A 15,340-nucleotide genomic window follows, 5' to 3' on the forward strand; every position below is an offset into this window, starting at 1 on the left:
TGTCATTAATTCTGCAACAGTTTGACACAAGACAGATTTCCATGTCTCTGATGGGCTGCCCACATGAATTTCACTGCCATTTCTTTCCAGTAATTTCTGACACACCAAGCCAAGTTGCACATCTGGTGGGTGGCCCCAATGTGTGTGTGTATGTGTGTGTCTGTGGCACAGGTGATTAATACTGAAGGATAATGTTCATTACAGTGATGGACTGGCTTCCCCAGTAACAGCTGTTGTACAGGCACCTGTGTCTAATGCACTTTACTGCCTGACGTGTGCATGTGTGTGTGGCTGAATCTCTGTATATGTACTTGACTATGCATGGCTGCCTGCCAGTGTGTAGGACAAAATGACAACGCTCCCCCTAATAAAACTGGTGTAGTCGCAGTGTTCCCCCCATCCTTTGCTTAGTTTTCCATGACCATAACACACGCACACACACACACACACGTGCCTCTGGCAACGATTTCCAATTAGCATACTGGTGACTCACACTTACTGTACCTAACTCCAACCTTCAGCTTTTACCATCCAAATTCAACTTTTAACCCCAAACCTATAAATAAATTTTAATGAGGTCAACAAAATGGGTTCTTTCATCAGCATTTTGGGATTTTAGAATGTTTGAAATTAGCCCATGACCTGACATTTTTACACACTGTGTACTGGTAGTGTTATTGTTTTTTGTCATCTCTGTTTAACTTTCAAACACCCTCGTCTTCATAATTGTTGTATATGTGTGTGTGTGTTTTTCACTACTTCAGTGTTCTGACCTGACAACTTAAAGTCCCTCGAGTAGCTTAACGTCAACACAGTGTCACAGAGGCTCTATTCAAATATCACAACACCTGCACACACACATACAAACAATTACACACAAGCACACACACCTACCATTCTGGGTGAGCTTGGTGGAGCATACCAGTGTGGAGATAGTGAAACTGTCTCTCGAGCTGACTGACAGGCCTCCTCCGCCTCCGGTCACGTTGCTGGAGCTGCGGCTCAGTGCTGCCCCTTTGTGGAGGTCACCATGTTGATGGCGGGTGGAGGGCAATGACAAGTAGGAGTTCACATCCTCCATGCGCTTGCTGTCACCCTGAGATGACACACACACACACACACATTGCAACAACATTTATGTCAGCACAGGTGTTTGATCAACAATAATATTTACTCATTTCACCAAAATGTATTGGAGCAAGGGTTGGCATGGTTCTGAAGTGGTCAGCACTGTCGCCTCACAGCAAGAAGGTTCTGGTTCGAGTCCTGGCTCAAGCACAGGATCTTTCTGTGTGAGTCTCCATGTTCTCCCTGTTCCTGTGTGGGTTCTCTCTGGTACTCCAGCTTCCTCCCACAGTCCAAAGACATCAAGAGGGGACGAGGCTGATTGATACTCTAAATTGATGGTAGGTGTGACTGTGAGTGTGAACGGTTGTCTCTATGTGTTGGTCCTGTGATGGACTGGTGACCTGTCCAGGGTGAACCCCGCCCTAGGCTCCAGCCCCCCCATGACCCTTAACAGGATAAGCGGTAGAGAATGGATGGATGGTACTGAAGCAAATTCAGGAGGAAGAAGACATTGTGTATTTTATAAACAAGCTATCCTTTACTTTACCAGTCCTAAAATAAAAATGATTGAGCCTCCACAGCTGTAGTCCCTTCGATTGAAACGTAGTTCCTTATCTTTAAACCCCGGCTTGTAAAATCTGAACTTCTAAAACAGTGAGACCAGGACAGGTTAGAAGTAAAATGACAACACAAACAAACACAACACTTCGTAGAACATTTGTCTTTTCAGCCAAGTACTGAGAAGATAAAGTCAACACAGTATAGTAAGAAAAGATATATTTATTTGAGCATATTTTCCTGTACGCTCCTCTTTTTATCAACTCCATTAGTGTCAAGCCAGGAAATAATAATGAGTGAAAGGATTGAAAAGCAGGCAATAAAAGATTGAAGCCATGACTGACGAGAAATTGAGAGGGACGCAGGGCTAACAGGAGATAATCGAGACTGAGGGCATGGGGTATGAGGATGGGGGGGGCATCCATTTGGTCTTTCAGTGAATCACCAGTAATTAATCTTCATTGCATTTGGCATTTAATCAATAAGGGGATTCAAACTTAGCTCTGGCTCATTTGGCAGGAAATCTATTTGGCTTCAGTCAACCTGTCTGGGTGGCCATAATCTCCCATCCAGTTTCACTACTGTATATGTTTATGTCTGCTAGGATGATGGTTACAGGTCCTCACGCTCTTTTTCCAGAATACTCTTTTTCATACAAATTCTCCATCTGCCTTTACTGAATGTGTTTTAGAAGCATCAATCAGTATGATGGCTCAAAAGAGTCCAGTACAGTGTTGAGACAAATGATTTATTATGATAGTTCACTGTATTTGAAGTATTTTACTACATTGTACTATTTCTGCTGGTATGTCCATAGTTTTTACATATGTGTTGTATACATTTATCAACAGTTTAGCAAGTCACACTGCTTCTGTTGTCTTACCTGCTGCGTTACTCATACTACTTCTAGCAGCCACACAGTTACACATGTACACTCGTACGCACACACGTGCGCGTACAAAGAACGACAAGTAACAAAACTGCACTAATAGTGTTTCAACTGGCAACTGGAGTGGACAGTGACAGCAAAACTAGTAACCCTTCAATGGTGCATTGCCCTTTGAACAGGAGGACCAGGATAATTAACATTATTATTATAATAGAGCTATAAAATGACAATAATATCATATTATCACATAATTAAGAGCTGTGCCCCTCATAAAATGCACCGTATGCAATTTATTACTGCCAGAGCCTCTTTTCATCTCCATATGTCTGAATCTTTGCTAGTTGATTGGCTATTCAGCTGCATAATTGCTTTATTCTAAAAGTTTGTGGTGAAGGACAATGAGGTATGAGTGACAATAAGTTACACCTCCAGCTTTAAAGAGATCCTCAATGAACCAATATGCATCTCTCCTTTATACGGTGTCTATTCATGAGTTCACTGACCTTGAAAACTACAAGGTCATGTACCCCATCCTGTAGAACTGTCCCATCATCCTTCATCAGACGCACGAAAGCCATGGCAAAGTTCTTTTCACCCTTGTCCTTAGCTGGAGATGAAAGAGAGGAATGTGTCAACAGAAGAGAGGAGGGTCAGGGGAGACACACATCAGGGAAATAGAGTGAAGACAATTCAAGCATAAGACAGCTTATTTGTATAACCAAGAGTGTGTAATGAAGCCTTGGGTCATTTTTCCATGTTGTTTCCAATCATTGTGTCCTTCCAGTGTCACATTATACTCAGGGGATCAGACAAGAGGAGTCTGAGACGTGTGGTGAAACTCAGTGGAGGAGTCTTATACTCACACTCCTGAGAGGAGCGATGCCTGAACATGAAGCGCAAATGAATTCTGTGCATTTCCTCCAGAGGAACGGCCACCTGGGGGACATCTCATGTTATTACAGAATAGAACATGATGCACATCATGTTAAATCTTAAAAATTCACACATGGAGACTGTGATGTTTATTTTTTTGTAAATAGTTGGAGTAAACAAAATGCTATAAAAAAACAATAGAAAATAATAACACTTGAGCTGAAAGAAGTTAGTGTGTCGTAAAGAGGGTTGTGTCAATGCAACACACGCATACAGACAAACACACACCTTAAATGTCTCTATCCAGCGGGGCTGTTTGACTTGGTAGTAGATTACGGATCTGTATTCACTGACCGCCTTATCCCCTGCTCCCAGACAGATGGAGTTCTAGGAAAGTGGGGGGAGAGAGGGAGAGAGAGAGAGAGAGAGAGAGAAATGTGTTATATTGAGATGAAGGATTTTATGTACGTGCGTGTACATGTGTGCGTATATGCATCAGATGGATTTCAGTCTGGGATAAAGTTAAATCTATGTGCCCTTGACTTTGAGGGGTGAGTATGGGCTTGATTGGTGCCATGCCTTCTTACTGGCCCATACAGCTCAATCTCAAAAAACACACACTTCACACACACACAAATCAACCTCAAACAAATAAAATCTCCTGTAAATAACAACACCTCATATCTTTACGCTGCTCACCTGTATGACCTTGCCCTCCTCGTCACAAACCCACATGATGACTTCCACGTTTTTCTGCGTGGTCTTGTTGTACTTGTCGAAGTCGCCGCCCTGCAAGGTGAGGTAGATGTCATTTCGAACATCCCCCGGCATGATGATCTCGGGGAAGCCCAGCTTGCGGGCTACCACGGTGCTGCGGTCCACCAGGTGAGGATATTCCTTCCGAATCTGAACTATGTCCCCTACCAGAGCCTTCATGGTCACCCAGAGACCTGCAGGGAGAAATGCTATGTTTTAATATTTGACCAGCATATATTTCTTACCTGCATGATTCACAATAGAATGTTTAAAACTGTCTTTATATAAACTGATACACACCAACTTATTACCCTAAATTGTGTGGTTGCTCAAAGGTCTGACTTGCACAAGCAACCACATTTGAACAGAAGGCACTTTAATTGTGAGATTTAATTTGAGGATGCCCATTATTACAGATAGCGACTGGCATTTATCTGACATTTATTGGGAGTTTGCTTCTGATTTATTTTCAAATAGTACCTCAGCATCACAGCTTAGCCTCAAGTCTCACGTGCCACAAAGAAAAAGAATATTTCCAAGGCGACCAAGGTTGACCACAAAAACAGAGAAGAGAAATTTATTTAAGTTCACAATAGGTCAAAATGAGAAATATGTCTGAAGGAATTGGAATATTGAGTCTTTATTTGTAGGGAAAATAAAGTTATATGATTCCGAGGTCAAGCAGAAATGTCTATAGTTGTTACAGAGCAAATTTCAGAGTCCAAAAAACTGGGCCATGTTTGTGAAAAGGATGGAAAGCAAAGGAGGGGACAACAAAAGTATGCAAGCATTATGATTATGATTATGATTATGATTATGATTATTGTTATTATCATTATCATTATTATTATTATTATTAGAGATGTTCCAAAGCTACAAGACCTGATCTGGGCTTTGCTAAAACATTCAGTTTTTGCCTTCACTATACTTGGCTGTGTTTATCCACCTCAGACCGTAGTTACAGTGCCACTCTGTCCTCCATCCATCAATGTAAATATTGTTTACCATCACCTCTGCAGTAATACTTACTTTCCTTCACTTATGTGTAGGTAATACTGTCCTTGCACTTCTGGTTAGATGCTAACTGCATTTCATTGGCTTTGAAGCTATATAGTAATCAATGACAATAAGGTTGACTCTAATCTAATCTAATTTAGTAGTGGAAATTAGAGTGAGTGATGGTTTTTGGGTACACGGGAGCAAGTGCTCAAATCTGTCCTTGTTGGTGAATTACACATATTTGCATTAAAAAAAATAAACACTTGAATTCTTATTAGCAAAGTGTAGCAGTCTGAAAACATTGAGCTACCAGCGTCTCATCTTTAGCCAGCACAGGTTAAAGGTTATAAGCTTTCAGTAATTGAATTGCAGCCAACAAAACCAAAGGTGGTTGTTTGAGTCGAGTGTTGTGAGGTTACCTTATGGTTTATGATAGTCATTTAAATTCACTTTCCAACCTTCTGATATACATACCGCTTTATTTAAAATTCAAACAGCTGAAAATAGGGCAAAACATATATGTCAGACATTAATGAGGGTTTCTGGCTTATGTAAGGGACCAGTGTTCAAACAGAAAGGAGGTCAACAACCAGCAAGTGTTAGAAGTGATGCACTTAAGAGCTTTTTCCACAACAGTGTAGCTCAACAAGACCAACAGCACCCATTGGTACCCACTGGACCATGTTGGGTTCAAGGACCAAGAAAATAAGTTTGGGTTTGGTTTAATCACTTTAACTAGCCTTCTTTACACGGTGCATTCAAGTTTTATAAGTGACAGTATTTTCATGTAACAACATGACCCACAGCCTTTGTGTACACTGTGTGTGAAACTGAGTGGCTCTCCTTCTCTCTCTTTACTCTAATATGCGTGCTTGTTGCTGCAGCAGCTGTGGGGATTATTTCCCTTATGCTTTGGTGACATTTCATTTATTTCATGTCTGTAATATAAGATTGCATATTTTATAAATGGTCATTTGTTTAAGTGAATGGAGCCTTGCCCTCTTTTTGTAGTTATTTTTTGAGAGGCAATACAGCAATTCAATGACAAGGTAGCACAAGTTTCATCAGGCTCAGGTTTGAACTAAAAAAGCAGATCAGGTTCAGGTTCCGTGACTAGTCTCTCTGACTAGGATCGGGTCTGGATGGAAAAGTGCATCTCAGTCTTGTGCATGTCATAGTCTTTGGCAAGCCAAATATAATCTGTAGGGTCGGATCCACTCTGTTATTAAACTTTCATTCATATCATATGAATAATTTAAGATTATCAAATGTATTAAGTAGCTTGAGAAAACAAGTCAGATGGCTACGCTGATATTTCAAGTGTAGACACATGCTGAAAGTGTATATCAGAGTCAGAACCCAATATTGAAGGACTCAGATTGGGACTAGGGCCAGAAAAGCATTTATTATGACATTAAGCAGACATTTACGGAGTCTGAATCACTAAATCTGAGCTGCTCTCTTAGAGATTATGTGAGACAGCAAAGACAGCGAATGAATGCAGAATGTGGGAGCTACTTCAGCAAAATACATGTTGAAATTCAGACGAGGTCATGAACTGTGCATTTTCAAGGCTAATCTGTATACTGTAAGTGAGCTACTATGCATAGCGTAGTGTGTGTGTGTGTGTGTGTGTGTGTGTGTGTGTGTGTGTGTGTGTGTGTGTGTGTGTGTGTGTGTGTGTGTGTGTGTGTGTGTGTGTGTGTGTGTGTGTGTTGGTGTATGGTTGCAGGTCAATGTAAGAGCACAGGGAGATTAGGGGTGAGTGATATTAAGAACAAGCATCTGGTGACCTCAGGTGCTCCTTTCATATCTGCTCGTCCAGGTGTGTCTTTCATATCTAAGTTACGGCCGAGGCCTTGAGGTTCTGGACGAAAGATAAAAGCTGGTTGATACGATAGTGTAGTTCAACATGAAGGGCCGTCACCCATCGGGGGCTGTCAAGGTCAACTATAAACATGAAACAGTGGGTATCACGACTGGAGGTTGGTGAGGGAGAATTAAAGAATGAAAAGATTGGCTGAAAGACACTTGCTATCCATCAGAGTCGAGTCATTGTGTCTCACCCACAGAGCATGAGGATGAGAAAGTCACAAATGATTGCAGCATAAACAATCAAGCACCTACAGGACCATTAGAGCGGTCGCAGGGCGTACCTTGGCCACCACTGTCTCCACGTGACGCCGTCACTTTGTTCAGCAAGGTATGGAGGAAGTCATTCTCAGCAACAACCCTGCAGCCAAACAAGCACACACCGACACACTTTTACTCTTCAAATTGTGCAGATGCAGAAGCCTTTCCTGCGCACACAAATTTGCAGCAATAAAATTTTAATTACAGGAAGATCAGCAAGTGAAGATTTAAGGATTCTCAGGGAAGAAAAGAAAGAAAAGGAAGGACAAGACAAGGACTTAAAGGGAAAAGGAAGACATACGGGAAGAAGGGGATGAAAAACTGTTTCTCCTCATCACATTCAGTCTTCCCCTTGATGATATTACTGATGTCCATCACTGTCGAGAAAAGAAAACAAATGTTTCTGTGGTGACAATATTGAAGAAAACGCTACATGCAATAATTTCTGATGTGGATTAAAATCAGTCGATGACAGTCCGATAGAGCTTTTGCCTCAAAAAGCTCCTTCCCTCAAACTCTACTCCTGCAGAAACAACATCGCTCTACGTCATGAAGAGTTATATGAGGATACAAAGAGTAGATGGTCATCATTAATAATTAAGCAAAAGATGACAGTGCTTAGACCGGGCGGCTCCAAGGTATAAATACGAGCCAAATACCTGCAGAAATGGACAAATAAGACGATAACCTTTCAGTTTTTAGAGTGAAATTGATTGAGGAAGGAAAACTACAACCAATATTTTTTTTTTGCCAAGCTGGTGAAATTTGTAAAGGAAATGAGGCAAAAGAGTCTTGTTCTCTCATCAAAATTATTGCAACTACAGAGAGGGGGCTGGTAAAAATCCTATTGCTATAAGATACCCATTTTATTAGAAATGTAATAACTATAATAAATACTCTGCAGGAAGCTTGACAACCAGGATTGATAAAACAGCACATATTTTTGCTCCTCCTCAAGTACCTGCCACTCCAAACGGCCGTCTCAGACCCTGAGTGCACTTCTTGTGGGTCTCTTTCAGGTCCATCTTGCCTACTCGCACTATCTGACAGATCAAATAAATCTTCTCCCTGCTCAGGTCCTTGTTTCCTAAGTCCTGTTAAACAAAAACAAGATGGAGAAGAAGAAAGAGAAAAAAGGAAAGTGGGGCAAGTGGGTAACAGGAAGAAGGAGGGAGGGAAAAAAAATCACAGAAACAAACCATTTTAGTTCAATGTTAAACACTAACAGACAATAATTCTATAAATTTCCATCCCATTGAGTATTTGTAGTAAGTAAACAGTGTGACACTGCCCCCCTGTGGTGACTTACTGTGAAGACAACCTTCAGGTTATTCAGCATGTCAATCTCCTTGGGGAAACCCTTGCTGCCCCAGCGTACCATGTAGTTCTCACTGCATCAGGAATGAAACAGAGTTACACATCAAATATTCTCTATCTATCAATGTTCTGTAACCCACACACACCATTAAATATTCATCAATGAGACCCCCAAAACAGGCACAGCTGAATTACTGAGTGAGGGGATTTACACATTTCCAACTTTAAGAAAGATACAACTTAAATACATAGAATTACTATCACTTATAAAGACAAATTTCACATATTAAAAAGTGCATATATACACTAACGCATGTACACTAAATAATTATATATGACGGAGTCTACTGTAATGGAAAAAAGAGATTTCAAATGTGATGCTGTCACTTGAAGGGACCAGTCTGATTTCTGATGTGTGAGTTCATTATTTTTGGGAGATAAAAGTTCAGATAATTGAATATTCTCTTGACAGACATTTGGAGCCAGTAATGACACCCACAGCTGCTGTATAGTCATTTATATTTATTGACTAAAAATGCAAACTGTCAATCCTAAATAACAGTTTTTCCTAACATAAAAGCGTGTAGGAGCAAGTGACAGTGAGATGAATAGAAAGATCTGACACTCAGATGAGCATCTATGGGTACTGCTGGGTGAATAAAAGCCAAAAAGATGTTGATGCCTTGCTATTATACTCCTGTCATAAATCCCTACTATTTGCCAGCTATTAAGTGAGCTGTAGACAAGGTGAAGCAATCAAACAAACAAAACATGAGCGGATGAGAGGTAAGGGAATTAGGAAGGAAGGCAAACATCCAGAAAGAAAGAGACTATCAAATTGTGGTGGATCCAGATTTAGAAAATGATGATTGATCGGGGTCCATCCTGACGCACCCAGAAGAAGGGGCTGAGACATCGATACACACAATATGACAATGAGTGAAAGGGCCCAGCATCGGCACTGTCGGCCACAAAATCATGCTGCCAGTCAGTGTCTGCACAGACCTGCAATTTGTGTTTTCTGTGTTGTTTATTTTTGGCAAACCATTGTTCTAATTTAGTGGGGTTCAATAATGAAAGAGAGGAGAGAGAGAGGGAGAGAGAGAGGGAGAGAGAATAGATCAGGAGGAAAAAAGAAGAAAGAGTCTCAGAGCTTTCATTGCTTCCAGACATCTCGCCAAAGGATTGCAGTTGAAAATTAGCCAGCTGGCACATTCATCGAAATGTTGATTAATGAGTATTATCCTTCCAAATGAATGAAATCAAGAGAATAGGAGAAAGCAAGAAGAAGAAAGAAATCAACCAGGAGACATCTGAAATATGAGTTTGTGCCACCATCCACATGTGAGGCCTGCAGAGGAGGGGCGATACCTGATGATCGTCTGTTTGATGGGGTCATAGAGGGACATGAAGAGCTCCGAGTCCTCTCCAATGCGGCAGACAAAGTTCCTAACAGAGACGTAGAGACTGTGGGTGGGCGAGGACTGGATCCTTGCTGAGATCCCGCTGTGATCTGTCTGAATGTTGGACTTCAGAAGAAGACATTAGTTTCAGAAAGTTAATTCGGGCCGAGGGCTTAAGACAATAAAACGCAAAACAATTCAAGGTCGTTCTGCTGGAGTCTGATTAGGGATTGGTTGGGGAGAGTAAAAATCACTGAATAAGAAATAATTGACATTTATCATGCAGATAGATTTCCATTTTACTACCTTTTTATTGAACAATCCCAAAGAAACGACATAATTGTGATTCTGCCCGTACGCACTCCAGAACTGCTTTTACTGCTTCTGTGATTATGAGCATGGAACACTTTCCCGTCTCAAGAAACTTTATGTATGCTCTTTTCCCTCTCATGTCTCTTCCTGTCCTTACCTCCTCCTCTTTGATGCGTTCATTAATCTTGGCAGTGGCCTCTTCGTGGGCCCGAAACAGGCTGATGATACTTGCCCGCTCTGGGTCCAAGATGTTCCCGTCATCATCTCGAACCACCTGGTCCAGCTCCAGGAGCCTGATGTAAAGAGCAGCAGAAATGCTCATATGAAGTGATTTTCTGGTAAAAGTCACTTTTAAAGATTCTAAATTTGATACCAGAATTGACTTAATAACGGTTAAAAGTACACGTTCTACATAAGGTTTGAGTATTCCAGCACTTAGGAGTGTTCAGTCCTCTAACCACGGACCTCTAAAGGTCATGTGACAAGGGTTTTCTAATCGTGCTGCTCTGAGTGGGTCCTCTAGAAGTGATACGGCTTCTAATTTATAACGACACCATCTTTATTATGTTTGCCATTTTTTCTGTTACGCGGCTTTATTTCAGCTGAATTTCAACTCTGAAATTCTCAAACATATTAACCCTCCCTGAGGAAATCCAGTCACAATACTGGGTTATATGAATAAAACTGTTCAGACATACTTGTTGCCGTAGTCAATCTTGGACGTCACTTTCTGTTTGAGCTCCTTAAATTCGTCAGTCGGCAGCGTGCCAGACAGAAGCTGGGAACGCCACTCCATCAGCTCCCACATCAGGGACTTCACCTGCTTCACACGCACCTCTTTGTTGGCCTGCGGACGCATGCTGTTAGACACACTCCCACACATTCACCCCTTCATATGCAGAAGCGGATATTTTTCTCATCTGTTCATACCACAAAGAGCTGCTTCCATATGCTTCCCCACTCTCTCAGCGTGGTGGTCACCTCCTTCACCAGGGGCATCTCTGCAGACAGCACCACCTCCTCATCTCTGGAGTGGCACAAATGAACATTACGGTGACATATATTTGAAGGAGAAGAGGACATTTTCTCTCCACTTACCCTCGTTTTTCTACGATGACCTCCTTTAGATGTACAAAACTGGCTGGAAACACACCCTGGAGGGGGGTAAGAACAAAAATCAGAAACTGTCACCTTCCCTAGCCATAAAACTGGAGCAGAAGATCTGCCGCTGAATGAACGTTTCGACATTGCTGTTATCAGCTCTATCAAATGCATTTCATCTTATAAATGAGATGTGTTGAAGTTTGGTGCAAGAACCAGGTCAAGACTATCAGTTGTCACCTGTTGGGCTTTGTTCCTTGCCAGGTAGCCTCTGAACCATCCTGTGAGAAAATAAATATATAAATAAAGCTATATGGATATATATCATGTTGAATATTTTTATTTCGTGAATGATTTTAATTTTATTTTAGTGATTCTCAAACTTTTTCTGTCATCCCCCCCCCCGCCAAATTTTTTGACAAAATAGGCCATGTTTAACTTTATTGACCTATTAAAAATTACAAACATTCCTTTCGTTTTTCAGAACTAGAAAAAATGAAATAAAACGTGTTTCATCCCTGTCAAATATCTCTCCATTTTAAAAACAGACCTGACAACAGTTGCTATGAAAGAGGTTTAAAGCGCGCTTTGGTTCCGCCGCGAAAAAAATTCCGACATCCAAACATTAGTTCCCCCTCACCTTTCCCTTTGTTTATGGTTCCGCCGCGAAAAAAATTCCCACGTCCAAACATTATTCCCCCCCCCCTTTTTCCCCGCGGTGAGGGGGGGGGGGGGGGGGGAACTAATGTTTGGACGTGGGAATTTTTTTCGCGGCGGAACCATAAACAAAGGGAAAGGTGAGGGGGAACTAATGTTTGGATGTCGGAATTTTTTTCGCGGTGGAACCATAAACAAAGCGAAAGGTGAGGGGGGGAAATAATGTTTGGACGCCGGGTGACTCGCGCCCACCCTGGGACGCCTCCGCGCCCTTTTAGGAAACGCTGATTTAATTGATTCTTTCTGGTGGAACACCATACATAGATTACAAAAGTAAACTGATGGTATTTTTGTAAAAAACCTCCTAAAGCCTGGTGTTTTTGGAAAAAAAAGGAAAGAAATTTTTTTTTAAAACAAACATTTTCATATTGAGACAGAATTTCAAGTTGAAGACTTTAATTACATTGCATAATATAACATTTTGAGTAAATATAGCAGCTGTAATATATTTTCTGTACTTGAGAATTTTAGGATTTCCTTATACACAGCAAAGCATAACAGAAACATTGTCCTTCCAGAATCATCAGTTATTATGGCTCAACATGGAGGAAAACAACATAAATGGTAAATGGAAGCCAATTTAATGCCTGGGGTTTATTCTTACCATCACAGACCTCCTGGATGTGGACCGTGTCTCCTATCTCCAGAGAAAGCTGCCTCTGTCCTTGGCCAACAAAGTTCCACTTGACTAAAAAAAACAAAACAAAATACAGACTGTTACAGTGCATGAACACCGATTGAATAGTAGCGCAAGCAGTTAGCTTAAGGTTGTATGAAGTTTGTTAACAGTCTTCTTCAGATGCAACATGCAGATTTTAAGCCAACAACCCAAAATTCAGCAGAGAAAAACAGCAGTTTAATTACAACGCAAAAGAAATTAAAAGTTTGAATTAAAAAGGTTGAAAAATTATCACATTTATCAATGAAGAGTTCAGAGCACCGCCCTGCTTTTCTTAGTAACAGCTTCCCTTTTCTACTTAATAAGTTAAATAATGTCAAAGCTAATGGCGTTGAGTTGACAGTCAATCTTAAGACAATCTACCCACAACTATTTGAATAAAAAAGATTTGAATTAATGTAAAGGTTTTAAAATAAGGTTTTGCACATAAACTATATCATCTGTCTTTTATCATTAAAACATATTCCATCCATCCATTTTCTACTACTTATCCTGTTAAGGGTCATGGGGGGGCTGGAGCCTATCCCAGCAGCCTTCAGGTGAGTGGCGGGGTTCACCCTGGACAGGTCACCAGTCCATCTCAGGACCAACACATAGAGACAGACAACCATTCACACTCACAGTCACACCTACAGTCAATTTAGAGTATCAATCAGCCTCGTCCCCTCTTGATGTCTTTAGACTGTGAGAGGAAGCTGGAGTACCAGAGAGAACCCACACAGGAACAGGGAGAACATGCAGACTCCACACAGAAAGAACCTGTGCTGGAGCCGGGGCTCAAACACCTTCTTGCTGTGAGTCCACAATGCTAACCACTGCACAAGCGTACCACCTAAAATATAATCAAAAAACAATTATATTTATCTTCAGATTTGTAACTGAACCAAAGCAATTGATCATAAAAATAATTATTTGTGCAACTCTAGCTTGACTGGACGGGGAGCAGTGTGAAGTGTTGCAGCAGCACTGGCTGTCATGTTGCGCCAAAGGAAATGGAGTCGGGTTTCTGCATCAGCTCACTGGTTTTAAATACTACAGTTAAATAAAATCAGACAAGCGAAATATTATCAGCTCTCAGAATGAAATTGGTGACAGGAGTTTTTGTACTGATGGAAGAATGTTTCCATTGATTATCTTCACAAAGTTTAACTGCATCATAGTCACTTACTTCCTTCTCACTTCACTTCCTGAGTTGTAGTTTAACATAGACCAGGAAGCTTTTCAACTCTGGATCAGATCAACAACATTCAAAAGGTGGTAATTAATAATCCAGTAGCTTTTTTTTCCACTTCATAAATGCCTGATACTGGCATTAATTTTATTGTTAGAAAGAAATGCATTTTAGACAGACTCTTTTTTTATGCAGTGCAAACTGTGCACCCAACCTATACAGTATCTAACACTGTAAATTGTAATACATTGTCTGTACGAGGCCCTCTGTTACTACAATCTGTGTCAACTGTGCCAAAGTCAGATTTCTGCAAAATCAATGTCTTGTTTCGCATATCTATTGGACACACATGCTGATAGGCAGCCATAATCAAAACACCAGATAGGCTTAAGAGTCTGTGTTTATTGTGCCGAGATGCAGCATGAGTGCATTTCAAATTTTTTAGCAAAATCTGTCTTTTTGCATTGAAAATGATTTTTTTCAAGAACAAATTACATCACCGCTTTGAAAAGTGTTAAAATGCAACTGACTAAATTGCACGGAATTCGCACACAATCTGTAGCTGCACTTCTGAGTTTTGCTGAAGTGAAGTCCAATGGTGAATGTGATGTTTGAAATTCGCTCCTTCAGTGGGATCATTTTAAAGCTTTTACACCTGTTCACATTCAGTTATGCAGCAGCTTCCTTTTCTTCTCATTCTAACACCTTCCCACTCAAGCAAAGTTCACCATCACTAACTGCCAATATGCTGACGTGTTACTGCATCCACAGGTTCATGATGCCTTACCTACACCAAACCGCTCCGTCGTGGTCCTCGTCCAAGGAGCCATGATTGCTTTCTCTCCTTTACCCACTTTCTACTCACTTTGTCGTCTCACTGTTTTCTTCTACTTACTTCTGCATCTTTTTTACCTAAAATGAAACCAAACAGCCTCCCCGCTTTGACTCTCTTCCTCTTCTGTCTCTCCTCTCTTCCTGTCTTCAGGCAGTTAAGAGGAAGTGGGTTGAACAAGGTGGAGTTCTGTCGAGCACTGCACAGAGTAGACGTTTCTATTTTAGTCATTTTATCTGAGGAAAATAACATCTGTATAAAAACTGGACATTAAAATCAATAACATGAAATTTTGGAAGTTATATGCTGCGAAATGTTTCTCATTAGTGTAAAACTGGGCCTGTTGCTCTTATTGAAGACATGATTAAAAGTGACAGTTGCAAGAAAAATGTCTTGAATTATAAGTGAACAGCTGTTAAATCTTGGATGACTTCACACTGTGAAAGCTCACAATGTCATCTCTCACATAGCGTACCCTCACCTCTCTCTCTCTCTCTCTCTCTCTCTCTGCATCATTTCACAAGCTTGACAG

At 40.9% G+C, this 15,340-nt stretch overlaps 1 protein-coding gene across 3 annotated transcripts in view; it reads right to left on the minus strand.

Annotated features, from left to right (window-relative positions):
* dock2 (dedicator of cytokinesis 2) overlaps positions 1-15,340 on the minus strand; it is a 135,889-nt gene that overhangs the window by 90,695 nt on the left and 29,854 nt on the right. For 2 of the 3 annotated variants that reach the window (XM_086221605.1, XM_086221607.1), the window contains exons 2-18: positions 14,764-15,007; positions 12,731-12,814; positions 11,650-11,690; positions 11,407-11,462; positions 11,239-11,335; positions 11,007-11,155; positions 10,466-10,601; positions 9,965-10,122; positions 8,586-8,667; positions 8,238-8,370; positions 7,578-7,653; positions 7,300-7,376; positions 4,088-4,338; positions 3,677-3,775; positions 3,379-3,451; positions 3,019-3,122; positions 895-1,096 (exon numbers count right to left, since the gene is read on the minus strand). In XM_086221605.1, the coding sequence (XP_086077731.1) occupies positions 895-1,096; positions 3,019-3,122; positions 3,379-3,451; positions 3,677-3,775; positions 4,088-4,338; positions 7,300-7,376; positions 7,578-7,653; positions 8,238-8,370; positions 8,586-8,667; positions 9,965-10,122; positions 10,466-10,601; positions 11,007-11,155; positions 11,239-11,335; positions 11,407-11,462; positions 11,650-11,690; positions 12,731-12,814; positions 14,764-14,806 (1,861 nt within the window). In that variant the 5' untranslated portion in view covers positions 14,807-15,007. Of the gene's footprint in view, positions 1-894; positions 1,097-3,018; positions 3,123-3,378; positions 3,452-3,676; positions 3,776-4,087; positions 4,339-7,299; positions 7,377-7,577; positions 7,654-8,237; positions 8,371-8,585; positions 8,668-9,964; positions 10,123-10,465; positions 10,602-11,006; positions 11,156-11,238; positions 11,336-11,406; positions 11,463-11,649; positions 11,691-11,959; positions 11,990-12,730; positions 12,815-14,763; positions 15,008-15,340 lie in introns of those variants that run through there. The other variant, XM_086221606.1, reaches the window with a different exon arrangement.

This window comes from Aulostomus chinensis, chromosome 13, assembly GCF_037954235.1.
Source record: "Aulostomus chinensis isolate RoL2024-O1b breed Wild chromosome 13, RoL_Achi_v1.0, whole genome shotgun sequence".
NCBI lineage: Eukaryota > Metazoa > Chordata > Actinopteri > Syngnathiformes > Aulostomidae > Aulostomus > Aulostomus chinensis.